We start from the raw sequence: 23,261 nt of genomic DNA on the forward strand, positions 1-23,261 counted from the left end.
TCGCAGGAGACAGAGGTGTGTATGACAGGGTAAAGATTACCTATAATCTGCTCCACAGAGTACTTGCTAGTTATCATTTTGTGAAACATTTAAGGCTGTCCCAATAACCGTAATACTGAGCTATTAATAAACCAACCGTAGGATACGGCAAGCAATCGCCAAAACCTATATATACAGGACTGTCTCAGAAAATTAGAATATTGTGATAAAGTTCTTTATTTTGTGTAATGCAATTAAAAAAACAAAAATGTCATGCATTCTGGATTCATTACAAATCAACTGAAATATTGCAAGCCTTTTATTCTTTTAATATTGCTGATTATGGCTTACAGCTTAAGAAAACTCAAATATCCTATCTCTAAATATTAGAATATCATGAAAAAGTATACTAGTAGGGTATTCAACTAATCACTTGAATCGTCTAATTAACTCGAAACACCTGCAAGGGTTTCCTGAGCCTTGAAAAACACTCAGCTTGGTTCAGTAAACTAAATCACACGTATGGGGATTATCACAATATTCTAATTTTCTGAGACAGTCCTGTATATATATATATCCCCTTTTTTTTTTTATTATTATTTTCAGTGGGAGCGCCGTGTACTTACACTATGCTACAAACAACAGCCGTGTGACAAAGCGCTGGGTGTCTATTCTTTTTTCTGGTCATTGTCACATTTTTACCCAGCCTTCTAATCACTAAGGAGGAGGTAGTGGGAGGCTACATGAGGAGACACAAATACCCAGGAACCAGCTGGTCCGTCCTCCCTCCCTACGTGCTTCGGTCTACTCTTTTCTTCATCCAGATCCAGCACCCTACCTGGTGCCGACATTTTTACTTCTGCAAATATTCCGTATCATAGCAACCAAACACAACCAAAGTGTCTCAACTGGAAGAAGAAAAACCTGCTGCACCTCACTGTCCTTCTGTGTCCTGCATTCAATAATAAGCAAATATTGAATTTGTTCAAAACTGTCAATTTTGTAATTCAAAGAGCAACAATATACCTAATAATAGCTAGAAATAGGAACATTTCAATTCGCTCTCAACAGCTCTCAGGATGTCGTGCGCATGTGTGGAGAATTGCAGTATTAAAAGCATTATTTAGTAGAATTAATAACACCCCTAGTGGTGAATAAAAGTTTCACAATGATAAGAATGTAAATTATGTTAAGAGTCACAATGTATTTACTTATGGAATGTATAATAGGTTTACAGGATGTTTACTTATAGAAGATATTATATGTTTGCAATAAGTTTACTTGTAGAAGTCTTAAAAATAATCATTGGAAGTATTGAACCAAAGTATAGTCAAATAGTTAGAGGGTTCTGAGCCATGAGACTGAGTGCAGGGAAGATAAGGATGAGTGAGGCTTTTCACGACCATATAAGGGAATAGGTCGAGGGCCAGAGACATCAAAGTGGTCGCAGAGGAACTGACCAGGTGACCACGAGGGCTTATCAGGAGTCCTGCCAGAAAGCGGAGCGATGACGGATCGATACAAGGAGGGAACAAAGCGACTACAGCCAATCACCGATTGGCCTGGACATCTGCTTCCAACGTTTTGGGACAGCTTTGACACTTTCCGACTTTCAGGAGTATAAAGAACAATGTTTTAGGGAGTTTCTGCAGATCACGGTAGACTTCGTTTTTCAGCTAGGTCGGACCTGTGAGTGGAGTTTGCATGTGGTCTCTGCTCTCGAGAAGCATACTATCGATAGTGTATTTTAGATTGTAATTGTCAGCATCAGTTTACAGTTGTTATCGTTTAATTAAATACTGTTTTGAATTTGGACCGGATCAAGTTACTTTTTGTTGCGCCTGCGCAGAAAGAAGTAAACACAGCAGCGGCTAGGGCTGCACGATTATGGCCAAAATCATAATCGCGATTATTTTGATCAATATCAAGATCACGATTATTAATCATCAATTGACCAGCTACCGGACATTAGATGCTTGGCGGGGGGGGGGGGGGGGGGGGGGGGGGGGGGGCGCGCGCTACTCGCAGGAGAGCGACTGTTGCATTGTGTGCGCGGATCGGGGCGGAACACCGCCGTGCGTGATACAGAGAGCAGGGGAATTGTAAACGCGCAACCATGTAGTGACAGATGTGAAATGCCTCCGTGTAAATAATTTAAGCACAAGTACTCGTCCTTCATGCTCCCGTCTCTCTACTCTTCTACTTCTACAGGGTGCGCGCATGACAGCTCTCATCTCGTTCGCCCCCTGGTGGTTGGCTGACTGTTAATTGAGGAAGCGCTTGATTTGATATGTAGCAGAGCACGTATTTTAAACGTCAATATCGCAGACGATCATGCTCATTTAATCGTGGCAGCCAAAATCGTGATCGCGATTAAAATTCGATTAATTGTGCAGCCCTAGCAGCGGCCTTGCGATTCCTCCAGAAACTTCAGCCTCAACACATGCTAGAAAATGACATCATCACGGCTTGCCAGTCAACGCTTCTACGACAACGCGATCAGTCGGCATTACTTCATTCTCTGCTCAGGTAGACATTACTCCACTATTTATTTACATAGATAATAGTGGTTTGCTGCTAAATTAATGCTCTGAATGATCTGAAATCCAGCTCCTTTAACATAAAAAAAGATAAAGTATTTTTTTATTTTAAAAGAAAAGAAAGAAACTCAATGATTGCGCATATGATATCACGCTGTTGAACCAATCAGTGTCACAGCCCTAGAAGGATTCCATGTTCTGTGAGAAATACTGAACAAAACTGAGAAGCTTAAGTTTAAAGAGTCAGACGACAGACACGTGTTGACTAAGACTTCTCCACTGCATAACGGTGGGCTACAGGAGCAAGCACGTCATGTCAGCTAGTTTGAGTTGTGCTGCTGGATCTCACAGGCCCCGTCAAGAGTCACAGCAGGCTGTGGACCGGGCGTCAGCACTCTTTTTAAGGGTTGTCACTTGATGCCACTGCAGTCACACGCTCCTTCAGTGTGGGGAGGGGGAAGCTGTGGTGCACTAATTTAACTATACTTCATGCTGGACAAGCAGATGCAAGTAAAATTGCCAAAGCAATATCATCAATTCAAATTTCGAACAGTCCAGACCGATTCCTCAAATAGACCTGTTCTATTCTTTAGAACATGTTATCAAAATGCTATTCTGTAAGGCCTTTAAAACTGCTGCTTGTACGTGCTACCTTTTCATCAACAGTAAATTCTCTGGCACTGCACAGCCGCAGAAACCTAGTTTACACCCACAACTCCTGCAATCAGTAAACCCAGATTCCTAAATGTCCAACCACAGCCAGCCATGTAAACAGATCATACAATTCCAGTAGGAAAAACATAAAAGATGCCAACAGAGAACCAGATCCACAATCCAAACTCAGAACAGGTGAGACATGAATGCCATGCAGATGTGCATGTTGGTCTGAGGTGTGGGTGAAACTGTCAGAACATAAGCGCCTCACTTAATAACCTCGTAAACTACAAACAGTGAATAAACGGACCAAAGGTCAACATTTACTTCATTGTCCTTCTTAAGATAAGTTCATGTATGGAGATGTTACACAAAAACAGGTCAGTTTAAGTTTCAACTATTGCCCTGTGTGAGTAGTTGGTAATAGTCTCAACCCTGTCAAATATACACATAACGAACACGCACACAGTTCAGCACAGCACATTGGTGGCCAAAACCTCTACACATAACAGGAAGTGGTGCAAATGTCTTATTGGAGGCGTTTGGCTTGTAAAAAACCTCCAATCACCAACACCTTTCACACATGCAGCCTTTGACTATCTAGAGCAGGGTTCGGCAACCCACGGCTCCGGAGCTGCATGCGGCTCTTCTGCCCCTCTGTTGCGGCTCCCTGAGTCCTCCGTCCACACGGCGTTTAAGCATCGTTTGAGATGATCTCCGTCCAGACTTAAACGCCTGAAAACAAATATATCACGTGACTATTCACGTACACTGGGCATGCAGTGGGTGCCGGTCCTACTGGTTTCCTTCCGTGCTCGTGTTGTGTTCGCGGAACAGCAGCAGCTGTTTTCTGCCTCTGTTGCCTGATTCGTCACACATTCACAAACATATTGCTGGAGATCTAAAAGCCACATCTCATATATATTGCGGGGATTACGATTGTATAAATGTAGCACTACATCACAGCCACGTATAAGGAAATACATTGAAGAAAATATATTTATGGAAAGATCGCATCAACCTGGATTCGAACCCTGTCGAGCAAAATAGTAATATATTCAAAAGCAGCCGCGCTACGCGATCCGCTACTTGCATCTTACGTCTCTGTCAAGAGCCTTTCCCTGCAGGCGCCTGATCATGATCTGCAGAGCCACGCCCTCGGTAAACTATCGATGGATAAATCCAAAAACAGAAAAGTCACAGAGGAAATAGAGAGTTTAATTGTGCGTGGACGTATTCATTTATTTTCACTGCCAATGATGCTGGCTTACCTGTATGCTTGATATGTGGCGAGAAATTTGCAAACAACAAAAAATGTAATGTTGATAGACACTTCCAGAACAAACACACAGCATTTGCTGGAAACTATCACACTGGAGATGAGCGAAAAAGAGCGATTCCTCATAAGAGTTTGATATTGTTATAACACTTAAAATAGCAATAAAATGTCAACAAGTGTCTTTATTCTTGTTCTATAATTTCATAAATACAACAAACTATAGTTTTTGTATATATAATATAACTATATATAAAACTTTATAAGCTGTGATATCAAATAGCTTTTGCGGCTCCAGACGAATTTTATTTTGTGGAAAATAGGACAAAATGGCTCTTTGGATAGTAAAGGTTGCCGACCCCTGATCTAGTACAAGAACTGCTAGGCAAGTATCACTCCTGCAAGGTAGTGGTGTAACGGATCAGAAACCCACGGATGGCATCGTATCACGGATCGGCAAACAGAAAGCATAAATGATGTCCAGATCACATATTTTATTGAATATTGGCAGATAACAATGTCAGTTTATTTCACACTGTGATGGTTAACATTTAACTGTGCCGACAAGGGCGGAACAGTACAGATCGACAGCGATCCCTTACACCACTACTGCAAGGCTATTCCTCTAAAGTGAAAAAAAAAGCTATCACATTATTGAAATGAAGAGTACAGCTTTAGAACACTCGTTTTCTTGCTGCTTATGTGAGAGAACCAATCCTAATGTAGAAAATGGTATGCTCCACTTGTATTTCACATCTGCCTGAAAGAACTCAACAACGGGAGAACAAGTGTGTGTTCCGTCTTTCCCTCACCTTTCTGCTACAAAAGTTCTAGAAGTCTACCTTTAAAGTAATATCTACTAAACTGGGAAGAGATCACTTCTATATTTAGAGCAGACCAGCCACCGCAAACACTGTAAGTCAGATTGGAGAGCATGTGACACACCAATATCAATTAACACTTGGGTACCTGCAGCTTCTGAATAATACACCATGGACCACAGGAAATCAACGGGCCCATTCATATGCCTACAAATCCTATGGCTACTTCCTCTTGAATCAAGATTTTTATGCCTGTACCAAAGGGCAACAGCCACTGCTGACTTCATATATTCATCACCCCATGAGAGACCTTCGACCACTCGCAGTGTGTGAAGAACTTATGGTGTTCAATGGCAATTAACCAGGACCAAAAAAAAGAAGAAGAAAGATTGCTGCCATGAACCCTAATTTTCCCTGAAGAAATCTCACACTGTCTTTAAACGAACATGCAAGTAAATAAGCTGAAGCTGGCAGCAGAGGTTGATTTGTTCACCCTTCACTTATCCCGGTCTGGTAACTGCAGAGTCTCTTCAGTTATGTGACTGAGTTTATCTAGCATGCCAGTGTTAAAGAATGTGAACTGTGTGCCAGCATAATCTCAACAAAGACGGGCCATGTCTCACCTGCTACCCAGACAGCAGGAACATAGGAAAGGCAGCGAGACACATCAAGGCAATACTTGGCTGGTGAGGAAACTCCAAACAAGTGCACCCTTCGGCCCTCTTTAAATACCTCAACCTAAGTGAGATTCCTGCTCGACAGTGGGTCTCGAGATTACCTCAGGGAGAGGCTTCAATTCAGCAGTTCCACAGATGGGCCACATATCACCTGGTTGTCCGGTATCAGCGAGGTCACTGGGACATGGCCTCATTACTGCATAGTCCATCAGCTAAAAGGTGTAGCTATTCAAAAACCCACATGTTCCAACATCAAACATGGCGCTCCGTGCCTAAAAATACGAGCTGAGTGGAAGTGGATTCCATATGGTACCAAAGGGCTGCCTGCAACAGGAATATAGTTTGTTGCTGAGCCAGGTCGTAGAACAGAAAAGAGCACTGTGATGAAACACACATTATATATTCATCAATTCTTTACAATAATCATCCTAACAGGATCTTTGCTTACATATCATGCCACCATTTAACCAGCAACCAACTGACATAAGAATACTCAAATATAAATATCTCTGTGTCGGACAGGGAAGTTATTGAAAACATTATACCAAGTATCTAAAAGGCTTATCGATGCCTGCTATTCAAATTAAACTACAATTAGTGCTGGGCGGTATGACCAAAAATTAGTATCACGGTATTTTTTAAGATTCTGGCGGTTTCATGATATTTTTTTTCCCCCTTGACTGTGAATATAGAATAGAATATAAAACCATTTGAATGTCATCATGTATAAAGGCTTTGCTTACTATAGGGTTTGCTCGTTTGTTGTATAATGTTGGGATAGCAGTTTGGCTGAAGTATACGTCGTAAGACGTACCTTGAATCCAGTGTTTTAATCATTGCTCTGAGTCTTTCTCGACTGTAGTGGGACCATGTCCTTGCATAGCTGGATCGTTATTTCGTTCGTAATGTCGCTCCACCGCTTGCTTTTCTTGTCATATGCAGCACCTCGACCAAATGCCTCTTCAAGCGATGTGTGACCCTTTGGCTTCACTGTTTCACTCGCGCTAACGTTACTGGTTTACGACAGTAATCACACTCTTGGTATTCCAACACATGTTTTCTGTTGAGGTGATGGAGTAAGTTGCTCGTGTTACCACCAGCGGCAACAACAGTGGCTTGATACACTTTGCAATATAAAGTCTTTTGGACGTCGGATTTTTTAAAACCAAAACACTTCCAATCAGCAGACACAGCTCCTCTCTTGGGCACAGACTATCTGCATCTCCGGTCTGTCTTTGTTCCTCCTGCATCGCTCTGTTCTGTTCTTTAATGTGGCGTTACTGTAGCGACGAGCCTCTCCCAGCTGTTAGCAGACTTTTGAGCTACCGGGCTAGCTAGCGAGCTGTAACCAGCATGCCGTTCGGCGGTGTAATTTTATAAATGTATGATTATTAGTGTCACAAATTGTTTATGTGTCACAAACTGTTGTGTCGTGGTGTTTTGCCCTGTTAAAGAGCGTTAGTTGTGGGTTATTAATTGTTGTTATAACCATCATTAGGGGTCCCTCTCAATACACTTAAGACAACTAGCTCCGACCGCAGCGCCCTTAACGGTGAACAATATATCTAGCTGCCTGTTGAAGAGTGACAGCAGTTGTTTCAGCTATGTTGAGGTGGTATGGCGGTGTGTGAAAAATTCATATCATATGGGAAATTAAAACTCGCCCAGTACTACTGCAATGACTAATTTGCTGAGTAGGTGCACTGCATGTTTGCCATTTGTGGACCGATGTGCTACCAAGTTCTGGTGCCGTTTGTGTGTGCCTTAAATCAAGGCTGATAGAAGTATGACAACATCTAAGACAGTCTATCCCTGAAGAGAAACAACTGAATGGAAATAGATGATGAAGGATGAATGACAGTTAGCAAATACCTGCAGGGCAACAAATTAGCACATCTAATGAAATTGAGACCCAACGTGCCAATATGTGAATATAAAATGGATGTGCATTACTTTCACTCTGTTTAAATTATGCGGAGTGGAGCAGCACATTCATGCTCAGCTGTCTCAAAGTACTTATTTTTACATTGGAAACGGGGTTGACAGCTGCTCTGATTATGATTAAGCCGACAGTCCTGTTGATCCAGGGTCACAAATAAGGGCAATGTTTACAACCTGACAAGATCGTGTAAGTTACAATGTAACAATATGTTTTCAGCTACTGGTATGGGGTAACCAGTGATCAACGCTACAAGGACTGATAAGCTGCACGTGATCACCACCATGGAGGTCTTGGAACAGATAGATAGACACTCAAACAAGACCCAAAGGTCAGGAAGAGCAAAGGCTGTGTTAACTATCCAGCAGTCAAACCACCAAATGCACTAAAGGAGAGCGACTGTTAAGGTCCATTCATAAACAGCTCAAAAACTAAAATACCCGGAAGGATCTGGTCGTGGCCCTGTTGAATATATATTAGCTTGTGTGCTCTCCATAAAGCTGTGAAGGTCTACTGCTACTGCATGAAAAGTACTAACTTCAAGTGATTACCATTCCTCCTAACACAATCACATATCTGGCAATATGTGCCATTCTCAAAACACTTAACTTTATGTTTTTATAATGTTGGCAGCCAACTCAATGAAGCCAACGTTACTTTGCGTCATGCAGCTACTAACTCATGTGACATGCCTGCTTTAGTGTACGTTTAGCAGACTGAGTGAAGTTAGTGGGACTAACCTGGACATTAGAAAGCTGAAATATCAACGGAGCTACTTTAACACCACTTCTTTGGTGTAACGTTAACCTGAATGGCAAATTGAAGTGTGTTTCAGTAAAAATTAGGCTGAAATTATTATTTAATAGACAATACAAGTTAGCATGTTCAACAAAGAAGGTTAACTCTTGTTACCTTTACGTTAGATGTGGACTTCAGAGCTAACGTTAGCTAGCAAACACGGTGTCCTACTCGGTTCAAACTATTTGTAACTATTTGTGCAATGCCTAAATACATCGGGTGGCTGTTTAGGGGGATGTGGTTATTTATTTAAAATAAAAAGTGATAACGCGTTACTATTAGCATGAACGGATACAAGCTGCTCACACTGAGCCCATGTCATTGGCAGCCTGTTTGTCAAAAGCCTGGATACTATTTAAGATCAAATGAACCATTTACATCCATTGGACATCTATAGAAACACATGTTAGTGTTGATAGTAGACGAACTACCACAGTGTGTATGGGTTCATGGAACTTAACCTTAGCGTTAAGGTAACCTACATGTATGTACAGGAGGCCTCATAGCCAGGACACGGCATTCAATTTCTGACGTTAATTTAAAAAAAGAAGCCAAGCAATAATGAAATATTGAACAGTTATCATTACGGCTATATCAATAATCAATTAATAGGATACTTACAATCCAAATGTTTCTTTTTTGGCCCCATTACTTCATGTGTGGTCGCCTTGCACACCGTTTTGGATATCGCCGACCCGGTGACACTGTGCTGAGCGGCGGTTATCCTGTCTGTGATGCTCTGACCAGACATCCTGTATCGGATCAAATCAACAGTCACCGCTACAGAAACCTTTCCAAATCCAGCGGAATAGCCCGGGTTTGTGGACGGTGTCGATCTTCAAGGAATCTGTGCCACCTGACAACACTGGAGACAAGAGAGAGCGAGAGACGATACAATGAGACAACGGCAGGAGATACATTTCGGTTGTAGGCTAGCCGGCTAGCTAACTAATGGGAGAAACAACCTCTCACGACTGAAGTTAAAGACGCTGACTGAACCTACGAACCATCCATAAAACCCATGACCCTTAAGATACCAACCCCAGTGTTCTGATCGATTGATAACTCACGTCTAGTCTCCTCTCCTCTTCCTGTACAAGTCTCACATACCGTAGCCCTAGATAGACAGACAGAATAAAAATATATATGACTTCCGGACAGAGTTTTCCACAATAAAAGCTCCATTGAGGAAAAACAATATGAAAAGCAGGATATGATAATGAAATACAGTAGCCGACTGTATTCCCCCCCCCCCCCCCCCCCCCCCCCCCCCCACACACACACACACACACACACACGTACACAAACACACACGTGTCCTGTTAATATTACCCTCATTGTTAGTAATAAAGTAGTTTATTTAGCTATGTATATTTTCATGTATATTTTCACAAGAACACGTTTTGTGTTGTTGGTGGCCTGCAATATATTTTGTCCCCGATAACCATTCCCTACTTCTGAAGCTATCTACAGGTCCAATGATTAATTTGCGCAAAAAACAAAGAAACAAAGAAACAATGTGATTGGGTTCACAAATATTTATTTTAAACACACTGTGGGATTAGGGTTAGCTCGAGCCTTTATTTTGGAGTCCACAAATGTCACTTCCGGTCTTGCGCCATTAACTGTGTCTGCCTTGATACGGCTCTAGTTCTCTCTTTGGTTCCCACGCTGAACTCCGTCCAGTATTTAACAGCGCCTCTCCCTGCTGAGTTGCTTTAAACCAGCGTTTAAATGGACTGAGCGGTTTGAGGGGAAATGGCGGGTCTGTTTTCTGGTCAGTCCTTGACCTCTCACAACGTTGGTAGTTACAGCACACATTATGTACCAAGTGCATACTTCATGACAGGCTGCTGGTGTGAGCAAGAAATGAGGCCCTGGAACTGCAGCCTCCTCTATCGCAGGAACATAAGACTGCTAGAGAGGCTCCATCTCTGCCCTGCGCTGATCTGAGAATATGGCTTAGTATCTGTGTGCCTTATTGGGTATAACCTATCGTTAGATCGATATTGGCTTCTATGACACTTGGTCAATAATCAAGTTTGATGATTTAATTACCAAAGACTTGAAAGTCAAAAAAACATCCCGTTACATTTTCCCTCTGTTTGGTGACGTGTGTGCTTTATTAGGTCTATGCATGGGCCTCTCATTTGAGGTCAAAGGTGTGCTTTACTATTGATACTCCAGTACGGTCATTAGTTTGCGTTCATCAGAATTTCCATAACATTTTAGAATTGTAGTAACTTTCATTAAACTAATAAATAAGCTTGGGCATATATCAGAATCAGAATCAGAATCAGCTTTATTGGCCATGTATGCATACATGGAATTTGTCTCCAGTTTCCACTCCGCTCTCAATGTACATATTACAAGAAACAAGAGAAAAATATATAAAGAATAAAAAAGGGCAGCAAAAAAGTAGAACAGATGTAGGTACAAACATTTAACAGCTATATACAATATAAGTACAAATATATATCCCAAAAAAAGTGTATATATATATATATATATATATATATATATATATATATATATATACACACACACAGGATGCACTCTTCTAAATGTACACAACTGTTTTCTCTAAATCATAGTGGCTTGGTGATCTAGTGGATCCAGCGTTGCTGTGTCAGGGTAGGAAGCGTTTTTCATTGTTTGGTGAACTCTTGAATAAAAAAAAAACTTCAGTTCATTTGGGTCAGTCAATCATTTCCTACAGGAAGCTCTAATGTGGATTGCTTCCGTAAATTGCATACTTAGTGAGGGCTTTCTACCCTGACCCCATGCGAGGAAACCAAAAGAATCCCGTGACAGAGACAGCCTTGCTCTGGGCTGGGGGCTGCATTTGGCCTGTTTATCATGTCAAGTGGTACAAAGCTATTTTGGGATCCAATGGAAAATATGGAGTGAGGTAGCCGACATGTTCATTTGTACACCATACACATGGGGTAAAAAAGTGTCAAAGGATGAAAATACAGAAAAAGTCAAATAGCCTTCTTTTCCTTTGATAATAATAATGATATTTGTGATAGCAATAATATTTTATTTATATAGAATTTTTTTAAACTGAAGCACAAAGGGCTTTCCAGATAAAAAAAAAATTGAAACCAACCTGCATGACATACAAAAAATAGGAACATTCGCACATGAAGAAGCACAGAGGAACTACACCGGATGTTTCATGTATTGCCTAGTTAAGACCTCACGTAGTTGGCTACAATGATTGAATCACTTTTAGCATCTGTGGTCTATTCACATAATGACTTAATGGTAATGCAGATATCACAGAAAACGTTTTCATTCACCCCCTCAGCAGTTAACACTGTGTTGGCTCCTCCATACTTACTTCAAAATATTTAGTCCTGATATTTCCGACAACATTTCAACAAGCTTTCCTTGCACCACCGTCACAATATTTGGTTTAACTTTGAGGACATCTAGTGGCCAACATTTGTAATTATGGCACTGAATGCACAGTACTTACAGAGGCCTCCTTAATTCAACAGATATGTTTTGTGTAAGACACATGTCTTACTCATTGTAGTTTCCAAATTAATTAATGTGATCAAACAGTTGTTGAAGTAGTTTAAATATTCCACATTAGGATCCTCTGACACTGTAGCACATCATCAGTCTGTGATACTCAATAAATTACTGGCATCTGTTTCATTATTGTGATTTTTCACTGAGAAGAACCAATATCAATTACTTTGTCTGTTTCTGTCTCATTGTTTCCTACATTTCCCAGAATGACTTCGAACAACCACCAGCTGGAACCATAAATGTGTTGAGGTTGAAGGTAAGTTAACTTCATCTTTCAGTGGTACTACCTGCATATTGGTTTGTAAATATAACTAGTTAATTATGTGTGTCATTTAATGCATAGGACTGATCAGAGTTATATCACATCATATTTTTGAAATTATCATATCTAATTCTCGGGAATCCTTAAGGGTTTATATTCATTTGGCAAAGAACAATTTCCTGTGTGTGTGCATGTGAGAGAGAGAGAGAGAGAGAGAGAGCGAGCGAGAGAGCGAGAGAGAGAGAGAGAGATAACAAGCTGTGTCTGTTCTGGAATGAATTTCTCTTTGTATGATTGTTGCAGTGGTTGGCCGTCAGGGCCAACAAAGCCTTCTCTGCTGGCCTAAATAGAATCACAAAGTTATAGCTATTTTATGATTTAATAATTTTTCATAAACACACTACATGTATTATAATTATTTTCCCCATTATCTTATTTTCTCATTGCACAGCTCCTGTCTTCCTCTGTTGCTCTGCTTCCAGCCTGTAGTGCTGCTTCCAGTGCAGCTTGTTTAAGTAGAGCTTTTATCCAATCAGATTTCAGCTCTATGTCTCTAGGTAAGAAGAGAGGCCCGATGCCCTCTAGGTAGACTTTGCAATTTAAGTATATGGGGACGATATTGTTGATTGTCATAGTCTTCAACCAATCAGATCTTTATGTCACGGTTGGGCCTTGCTCTGTGTGTGTGTGTGTGTGTGTGTGTGTGTGTGTGTGTGTGTGTGTGTGAGAGAGAGAGAGTGTGTGTGTGTGTGTGTGTGTGTGTGTGTGTGTGTCTCCTGATCATGCTCATCATCTCCACCTGTGCTCAATCACCTGCCCCTGGTTTTTCCCTCTGCCAACCCCACTCATTCCTACTCACCTGCCGGCAATCCGCTCATCACCTCTCACCTATTTATACTCCCCTGCTTGCCGGATTATTCTTTCATGCATCCCTTCATTCAGTTGTTTCGTTCGCTCCCAGGGGACTCGTCTCCTCACCAGTGGTTAGCTCTCATGTTGACCCTCGGACTCTCACGGTTTGTGTCTTAGCCTTTTTGTGACCAAGCCCCTTTTTGTGACTTTGCTTTTTATTTCTAGTTTGGATTTTTCACTCTCCCTATTGGAGTTGTTTTTGGTTTCTGTTTTTGTTTGCTGAATGCCCAGTAAAGAGCTTTTCATTCACCTCACCTTGTGTCCTGTGTTTAAGTCTGCGCCTGAGTCTCTGCTCCACAACCAAACCCACACGGAACCCAGTGAACCCTGACAGAATAATCCGGCCATGACAGACTCAGCAGACCACAGTTTTCATACCACTCTCCATGGTATGAACAGTTAGTGGGAACCCGCCTGACCTTTGGAGGGCCTCCGTTTCCGGAAGGAGAAAAGTGCCTCCTCGACCCTCGAAGGAGGCAGAGGAGGGGTCGGCAATCTCCCGTTCCCGCTGGGCTGCAGCGGTTGGACCCACTTAGGGAGATATGCTGGGCCAGAGGAGGGCCTCCAGGGCCGCTGAGCTTCCAGCGGGCTAGCCTCGAGCTCGAGCTGAACCCCCTGTTCGCCCCAGAGAAGGAGAGACATGGGAGGAAGGGTCAAATCTCTGTTCCTGCTGGGCCGCAGCCATCCCCCGCTCCCGCTGGGCCGCAGCTGACTCCAGCTCCCCGTGTCCTGTCGGCGGTCCGGCCGACTCCAGCTCCCCGTGTCCTGTCGGCGGTCCGGCCGACTCCAGCTGTCGCTGCCGAGCCGCAGCAGTTCCCGGACCCGGCCGCCGTCGCCTCCGACCCGCAGCAGTTCCCGGACCTGGCCGCCGTCGTCTCCGAACCGCAGTCGCTCCCGGACCCGGCCGCCGCCAATGAGTTGAGCCTATTTTTAGCAGGCTTTGCCATCTGGATGAGCCTTGCAGTCTCCGAGGAGCAGCGACCTCCAGTCCCTGTCTCCGCAGTCTCCGAGCAGCAGCGACCTTCAGTCCCGGCCGCCGCCTCCGAGCAGCAGCGACCTTCAGTCCCGGCCGCCGCCTCCGAGCAGCAGCGACCTCCAGTGCCGGCCACCTCTGGGTCAGCATCCTGTTCCCCGGAGCACCCGTGTCGGAAGCAAGTTTGGCAGTCCGGCCGTCTGCCTGAGCCCCCGTGTCGGAAGCCAGTTCGGCCGCCCGCCCGAGATCCCGGGCCCAGAGCCCTGTTCCCCGCCTGGTCCCCAGCCTCTGGGGCCCTGTTCCCCGCCTGGTCCCCAGCCTCTGGGGCCCTGTTCCCCGCCTGGTCCCCAGCCTCTGGGGCCCTGTTCCCCGTCTGGTCCCCAGCCTCTGGGGCCCTGTTCCCCGTCTGGTCCCCAGCCTCTAGGGCCCTGTTCCCCGTCTGGTCCCCAGCCTCTGGGGCCCTGTTCCCCGTCGGGTCCCCAGCCTCTGGGGCCCTGTTCCCCGTCGGGATCCCCAGCCTCTAGAGCCCTGTTTCCCGTCGGATCCCCAGCCTCTAGAGCCCTGTTTCCCTGAGCCTCATTCTCACCAGTCCTGTTTCCCTGAGCCCCAGTCCTGCCATTCCCCCGACCTCCTGTGCCCGGAGCAACTCTGGCAGTCTGGCCGGCCCCCCGACCTCCTGTGCCCGGAGCAACTTCGGCCGTCCTGCTGCTCGTCCCCCGGAGCCCTGTGGCAGTTTGGATCCAGCCGCCGCTCCTCAGGACAACCCGCCACCCACCCTTGTTGGATTTTTGCCACGGTTTTTCCTTCTGTCAACCCCACTCATTCCTGCTCACCTGCCGTTAATCCGCTCATCACCCCTCACCTATTTATACTCCCCTGCTTGCCCTATTCCAGTTGCCGGATTATCCCTTTTAGCAGGCTTTGCCATCTGGATGAGCCTTGCAGTCTCCGAGGAGCAGCGACCTCCAGTCCCTGTCTCTGCAGTCTCCGAGCAGCAGCGACCTTCAGTCCCGGCCACCGCCTCCGAGCAGCAGCGACCTTCAGTCCCGGCCGCCGCATTCATTCAGTTGTTTCGTTCTCTCCCAGGGGACTCGTCTCCTCACCAGTGGTTATCTCTCATGTTGACCCTCGGACTCTCACGGTTTGTCTTAGCCTTTTTGTGACCAAGCCCTTTGTGGTGGCGTGGGCGTGGTTGGGCTCACCTGCAGAGGGGACTGAGTGTGGGGAGGGAGTGGTTCAGGGAACGGGGCCGGGGAGAGGACTAATCAGCCTCAGCTGGGGACAATTAGTGATGGTATCTGTCCCCTTTTAAAACGATCAGTAGGTATGGAGGGGAGTGACTGACACCCAGGCGGGCCGAGCGACGCTGAGAGCGAGGAGACTGACGAGGAGGATCGCTCAGAGCTGGGCGCTGGAACCCACGGCGGCAGAGCGCCCGGCCGAGACCAGCGTGAGCGGTGAAATAAATAAAGGAAATTACGATCCGCTTCCTGACTGTGTGGCGTCATTGTGCCGTAAGAACCCCATGGTAACCGGGACATGTTACACCCTTTTTTGTGACTTTGCTTTTTATTTCTAGTTTGGATTTTTCCCGCTCCCTATTGGAGTTGTTTTTGGTTTCTGTTTTTGTTTGCTGAACGCCTAGTAAAGAGCTTTTCATTCACCTCACCTTGTGTCCTGTGTTTAAGTCTGGGCCTGAGTCTCTGCGCCGCAACCAAACTCACAAGGAATCCAGTGAACCGTGACACTTTAGTTTGACATGTTGGGCCTATTCTTTGACATGTCAGAGCTGTCTAGGTAGCCTACAACTACGTCAGCATTAACGTGCACCGTGATTGGTCAGTGGGCTAGCGTCACTGTTGTGAAGCTGAACGCTAGCTAGCAGAAGTTAGTAGTAAGAGTTCAAAGATATGTAAGAAGTTTTGGCATTTGGCTTGGTGTAGATTATTTTTACCTAACTTTGTTTTTTAACAGTCAATGGCTGAAGGAGGAGAAACGGATTTGGTGGCGGAGTTACTGGCAACGCCTTTCTCAAGGAGGACATTTCAGGAAAAAATGGACATCATATCAAAAGGTCGGCCAACCCCACAGCTAGCAGCCCTGACCCAGCCAGGAAAAGGATTTGAACGAATGGTATTTCTGGCTGACAGCGTCGGAGAAACATTTTATGGCTGGGAATGCGTTTCATTTGCAACTGAGCATCTTGGTGTTTAGAGCTACGCTAACCTGAGGTGGCTAAACAAGGCAGCAAAACGACACCGTAGCACGACAGGACACTCACAAGCTACGGTGCTTTTGAAAACCTTTGCTGAGACCCGAGTGGATCTACAACTCAACGAACACGTTCGCAGGAGGACCTCTGGCTGGAACTGAACCGCACCGATGTTGTGTACAACCGGACATTTGATTCTGTTTGGGGTTTTGTTTTGTTTTACAAAGCAAGAATTATGGTCTGGAGAAATGGGGATTGTGTGGTGATTGCGTTAGCCCTGTTTGAATCAGTAGGGAACAGCTGTGGGGAGAGTTTGTAGCGTGTTGGTTTTCCTGCTAAGCTAGTTTAGCGCGCCTCCCAGAACACACGTGCCGCAGCAGGGTACAATGTTTTGTTTCTGGGGTGGGAGAGTCAGGCAGAATGTTGCCAGTTCGAGCAAAGTCCACCGAAAACATATTTCCCACAATTTAAGCTTCTGCATTTTCCAAATGCACTAGTATTATTCAAACGTATAGTTCGGTTCGTAAGCCTCGTACCAAACGGTTTAATACGTGTATTGTTACACCCCTAGAAACAAAAAATAACTGTAGCTGTGGCGTCATAATGAGGTTATTAGGAGGTGGTTCAACTGTAGTAGGACAGCACTGAAGGCCGAAGTATAAAATGCACAGCCCGCCACTGGATTGTTGTATATTGTTGCACAATGTTGAATAGTAGAAAAACACTTTTGATTTTAAATTTCAAGGAGACATTTACTGTTAAGTTTCAGTCAGCTTAAACCTTTTTATGTCCAGAAGCTCAACTGCCTAGTACCTGAGCTGGGAATGTCTTAATAGAAAAACTACAGCACATAAGTGTATATTCTGTATATAAGTATGCCAAAGAAAATAGATCTAGTTAATCACTGGCTGCATTTATTTAGCTTAAGTGTTTTCCAAAATCTTCACTACATTTAATTATCTGCTGACAGTGTTAATTGTGTGGTATGAGATGTGACATTTAGCTGCACATCTTGTGCGGATCATGAGGATGATATCTTAGGATACTTGCCACTCATAACAAACCTCCCTGATGTTTAAATGATTCAAACAAACTATATGCCACACAGGGGCAAGTGCCTGCTTTGTCTAATTTACCCAGTTGGTATTCCAGCTGTGGCTGAATGAACATCAACCATAAATAAGATTGTTAAGTGCAGTTGTGGTAAAGATGCAAATACATAAATTATCTATCAGAAATGATCAGCTATATTTAAAGGAAATTAAAAATGATTTTACGTAGGGTTACAATACAGAGGTTAACTTAGCGTTTCTACTTTTGTATTATTGATTAGCTAAATTTGTTTAAATGTATGTCTTTTTTTAAACTAAATCATTGTGCCGCCACATTCACACATTTGGTCAGAGAGTCAATCATTTAGGGAAATTCAGTTTCCAGATATGTGAGGATAATGATAATTAGACACTTAAGCTTAGACACCAGCACCATCGTGAAGAACCTGACCTATTCACAAAATATATGATACTTAAGAAATATGTACCCAAAGTTTTTATTCTACTTTTATATATTTTTCAATATATAGGTAGTTTCAGCCTATGTCGAATATTATTTACTTTAGCCATGCTTTAGCTCTCCTTTTCCCTAAATCATTCAGGCAGATAATGCATCCTCCTCTGAAGAATGTATTTGTCATGTATATAATGGCTATGTCAACAGGGAGGGCAAGCTTAAACAGGGATACTCTCAGAGGGACACTGAAAATGATGCAAAGACTTGGCTACTTGTATGTGAGCCAAGTGATGATATTTTAGCCAACAAAAGCTGAGAGACTTGCCCTTTCATTCTGTCAAACACGGAAAACTATTTGTATGCCACTCAAACTGCTAAAGAGAGCTCAGTGTGATGGCACCCAGTCTAGATTGATTTCACTCCAGATAAAGGGTCCTCAGATCTTTTTCTGTTGAGAGATCTTCACTAGTTTTGTCACAGTTTCAACCAAATACTGGAGTTTTGAAAAATTGGATGATTCACTGTGACTTTATTCAAGTAGTATATTTCCACCAAAAATGAGGCCATTGATACATTTGACTTTTCAACTTCTTTATCTTAAATACAGAGACTGAATTTATGAGTCAGAAGGAACTTGAACTCATTCTGAACTGTATATCACACCTCATGCTAGAGTTCCACTATGATGCACAGGGACAGACGAAAGGGGATGGATTCAAGTTACTTGATGAGGTGAGGAAATGACTTATTGCTTAGCACATAAGAAGTACATATAGTTTGACAACAGTGAAAACTAAGGGTTCAGTTACTACATATGCTTGTGGTTTATATAAGTATACAATCAGTCATTTATTAATATGATAAACAATAAATGTTATATCAGGATTCAGTATGAGGTGCCAAGGTGGCATAGTGATTTTGAAATGCAGCAATGAATTAGTTTCAAACAAACATGATCTATTGAAAAAATAGCATGTCTATATGTGTGTAAATTTGCAGAATTATTCACTTACTGTATACCAGATACATGAAGTAATTTTCAAATAAAAATGGCTCACTTTCTTAGATTCATAATTGAACGTGTTATAGAATAATGATTTTAGATTAGAACATGCAGGTCATTGTAACATTTCCATCATCTGAATAATCACTATTAAATGTTCATAATGAAAACTATACATGTTAAAACGAATACAATTAGTAAATTGACAATTAATAAAAACAATAAAAATAAAAACAAAAAAGAACCAAATCAAATTTAGTTTGACAAACTGTGAGCAAAGATTCTGACTGTTGTTAATGATTACCTGCAAAACTCACAATAATTTGTTTCTGCAAATAAAGCTGCTGTTAAGAGATATTAGTAAGGGTTGATTTTCACAACAGAATTCTGATTATCACTTGAAAGTGTTCTGCTTGTCCATGGGGGAGGAGGACCGCACATGTCATACACTCAGACTGTTCAACAGTAATGAAACTATGCACACAGTGGAAACATTGTGGAGCACAATGTAGAATCAAATGACACCAGTAACAACGCAGGAACACACTTAAAACTAGATTATGAATGAATCTATTGCCTCAGTGCATGATGGGATGGTTCTCAACTCACCTACCTCATGGAACCGCATCACACGATCAGCATTCAGCCAGATATGTTTGCTGCTCGTGGTTTCAACGCTCCACAAATGTTCCCTTTATTTCAAGGGCGCATGGCAACCCAAGATAACTTCATCTAGGGATTACAAATCAATCCTCAAAATGGTTTCAAAGAATCTAATTAGTGGATGAGAATGAAGATGATTAGTTTGTCCTGATATCTGCCTGTTACAAACCACATTTTACGATCAGGTTCTTGGACTACATTTTTTGACAGTGATTTATTGTCAGTGATATACCAAGCAAAAGCAAAGTCATTGGAAACTGTCACACATTTTAAATTGGATTTAAGTACTCACCAAAACACTTTAAGAATTAGGAGCTGAAAGCAAATTCAGCTAAACTTTCTGACCCAGCCTTTGGAGGGCCCCAAGTCTCATGCCATACTCTTATTTAATGATTTCTCTGGTGATTTTGTTGTTGTTAGCCTTCTTGAAAGGGAGGTACAGGATAATTGGCTAACGTAGATTTGTCTTTCATCATCTAAATTTGTCTAAAATAAAATGATTATTGATTTCAGAAAGTTACCCCCAAGCCAACTGCCAACTGTAAAAAAGGTGTTTACATTGACCTAGTGTATAGCTGCCATGTTGAGCTTTCAAACTGTGCTTTCAATCCCATGTTGATGCTACACCTCAAAAAAGGTCCAGCAAAACGTTTCATGATGACTCTCGATGTTTAATAATGATTTTATTTTACATATGTTTCATTGAATCTCTTTAACCTTGTTAAAATGCTTGGGTTGAGAGTATAAATCTGTCCCGTAAGAATTGACTTGAAAGTCTTTTTAAAATGGCCAGTGAGATTTCAGGGAGGCGTCAGGCTATGCACTTGGACATTAATAACAGGCGGGTTTCTTAGAATGGCTAACTATGTATTGGACTGCCACTTGCGCCTTCATCCCAAGTGCTATTAATATGCTTTATAACATAAAGCACCTTGCACTTTTGTACATCTGTATTTGGTATGGATTTTCATTTCCCTGTTCTAGCTCTGTTTAATTGTGTTGATGTGGCGTCTTTTTGTACTCTGTTTTTACGTGAACCCTGGCTGCATAACAAATTTCCCCCTTGAATCTTGAAAATGATGTCCTAAGGAGAGTCTCTATGTTCCTGGAACAAATATTTTAGCTCCCAGATGTTTGTTAATACTAGGGTAAAACCTCAACACTGATAAAACTAACTGTTAACAAGTTGCTCAGTTACCTTCACATATTCTTTAGATTGTTTTGCCAAGATAATGTGTCAAATCCATGAATATGTGGATGTCCTATAACATGAGCAGCCATTAACACATAACAAATGGTCAACAGAAAGCTAAGCATTCACATGGCCTTCAAAGAGCATTCAGGATTTACCCAAAAGTTGCCCGTCACCCGAGTGCTGTGGTTTGACAATGTCAGTCTGTATGTGCAAAGTGATGAAAAGTTAAAAAAAATTGTGTCTTTAGCCTCTATATTTGCAAGGTTTTATGGATTAAGATGCTCTCCAGCTGAGAAGACCAACTAAATCTAACTATCAGGCATATAGAGTGATGAAAAGAGTTCTGGATACTTGAGGTGCTGAGGCACTCTAGATGACTATCAGTCTCCAATGAAGCAATGTACTATCTCCAGTTTTTGTCCAGAATTCTCCTAATTACAATTTATCTGGATTGAAAATAAGAACTTGCCCTTGCTGTCAATGCACACTTTCCTGTGCTGCTCTCCGAGTGAATATCATAGCATTGAAGCCTGAATTGTCTTGAGGTGTGGTGAGTCACTCCTGTCCGGTTTGCATTGGCCGCTTCAACAAGACGTTTAAACAGGAAGACCCTGCTGGAACACCTTTGAACAATGGATTGCTGTAAAGTCACAGTGACTGCCAGAGCTTTCAAGAACTGATGAAAACACCAAAGATAAAAACCAAAGATGCTCTTAATCAGCTGAGACAAACAAGGTAAGGGCTGATTACACCTGATGAACAGTGCTCTGATGATTTCAGAAAAAAGTTTAAAAAAAAAGTTGATCAAATTGTAAAATTGTCATTAACAGTAAAAGCTGATGATGTTCAGCAGGACAGATTGTTGTTGTGTTGAAGCTGGTGAGAAATAATATTGTTGATGACAGACATGTAGAGAACAAAAATCCATGTGGCTGGAATTTCAAACAGTCAGAGGAGAGTAAACAAACAAGTGCCTCTTTTTGTTTCCATTGGACCTAAAGTGAGACATTTGCTAAAAAAATTTAATTTCCATCTCATATTCCATATTCACAGGATCCCTGTGTGTCCTCTGTCTGGTTCACACTGCAGCAAGCCCGCCACATATACTGCCGTCTATACGGAAGATGGGACAGCGAGGACCGGTTAATCCCTTGAAACTGCATGAACTTTGCTTTCTTTTTCTTTGCTCTCTTTATGTGGCGGGAGTCCTGTGACCAGGAATCAAAGTTTGGGGATCAGGTAGGAGGCCGGCAGCAGCTCGCAGCCCCACCAAGCAGATTGCCTGCTGCTGTGCTGACTGAGGACTACTGCACACAAAGCATGAAAAGTGTGGATTCCGGGGGCCAAGAGCCCGCGTGGTGGGCTATGCAATCCCCGACCGGCCTGGGGAGAAAGGAATGGCTCAGTCAGCAGGCCAGGGCCACTGGAGCGATGAAAAGATAATTCTCCCCCCCACCGCCGCTGGACCTCATGCGGCGTCAAACCATTTGTGAGCAGTGACACAGCCAGATTGGGCCGAAAGGATATGAGTGGGAAACTTCAAAACCTGCTCATGTTTCTGCGAACGTGAAAGGATTTGTATAACACATTCAGATTTGATGAACTTTCCCATGTTCTCTCCGGACAGCCCTTTTTTGTTGACATGTTCAAATAATGAATCTCTTATGTGTAGATCCCTTTTTCCCCCCCTGCTACCAAGTCCTGTTTCTAGTTGTCGGGTAGGGATGCTGTTCGGACCATTCCATCGTCTGTCCCAAGCTTATGGAGAACCGCTGACTCGCTGGCTTCCAGGAAACAGGGTGAGTGATTCTACTTTTTCTTGAGCAGCGATCTGCCTTTTTACCTCAAGCTGTCGGGAATTTGTCTGCTGTCAGAGCTAGAGACGCTAACTACAAACTTGGTGCAATTACTCCTTTAATTTACCTGTTTCCTCAGGACTGAAACTCTGTGTCTGTAACTGGCTACGATTATGTGATAAGAGGTTATCACAGGACAATGAGATGTGCACACAGAGATAAGCCATTATCCTTGATGAAATGACCGTCGTTATCAACACATTATCCAGTATTATTATATACTTTGCTGCCAAATCTGCAGGTTTTCAAAGATAATTCCATGTGACAGTCAAAACTGTTGCAAGATAACTGGAATGAGGAAAATCTTAGCATCTGACATTAGCACACTTGGAGAAGACTATCGTAGGTATTCCTCAAGAATAATGTAATATATGAAGGATTTCACTTTCTATTTGACATATAGACTGTTTCTTACACTACGTGCACTTTCTTGCTCTGTTTCAGGTGCT

The 23,261-nt window shown here is 42.9% G+C and overlaps 1 protein-coding gene across 9 annotated transcripts in view; it reads right to left on the bottom strand.

Moving 5' to 3' along the window:
- Positions 1-9,796, bottom strand: part of picalma (phosphatidylinositol binding clathrin assembly protein a) — a 50,891-nt gene extending 41,095 nt beyond the window's left edge. For 8 of the 9 annotated variants that reach the window (XM_079171420.1, XM_079171414.1, XM_079171419.1 and 5 more), the window contains exons 1-2: positions 9,755-9,796; positions 9,306-9,549 (exon numbers count right to left, since the gene is read on the bottom strand). In XM_079171420.1, the coding sequence (XP_079027546.1) occupies positions 9,306-9,435 (130 nt within the window). In that variant the 5' untranslated portion in view covers positions 9,436-9,549; positions 9,755-9,796. Of the gene's footprint in view, positions 1-9,305; positions 9,550-9,725 lie in introns of all 9 variants that reach the window. The other variant, XM_079171413.1, reaches the window with a different exon arrangement.
- Between the last annotated feature and the right edge of the window lie 13,465 nt (positions 9,797-23,261).

This window comes from Pholis gunnellus, assembly GCF_910591455.1.
Source record: "Pholis gunnellus genome assembly, chromosome: 13".
In the NCBI taxonomy this organism is placed as follows: Eukaryota; Metazoa; Chordata; class Actinopteri; order Perciformes; family Pholidae; genus Pholis; species Pholis gunnellus.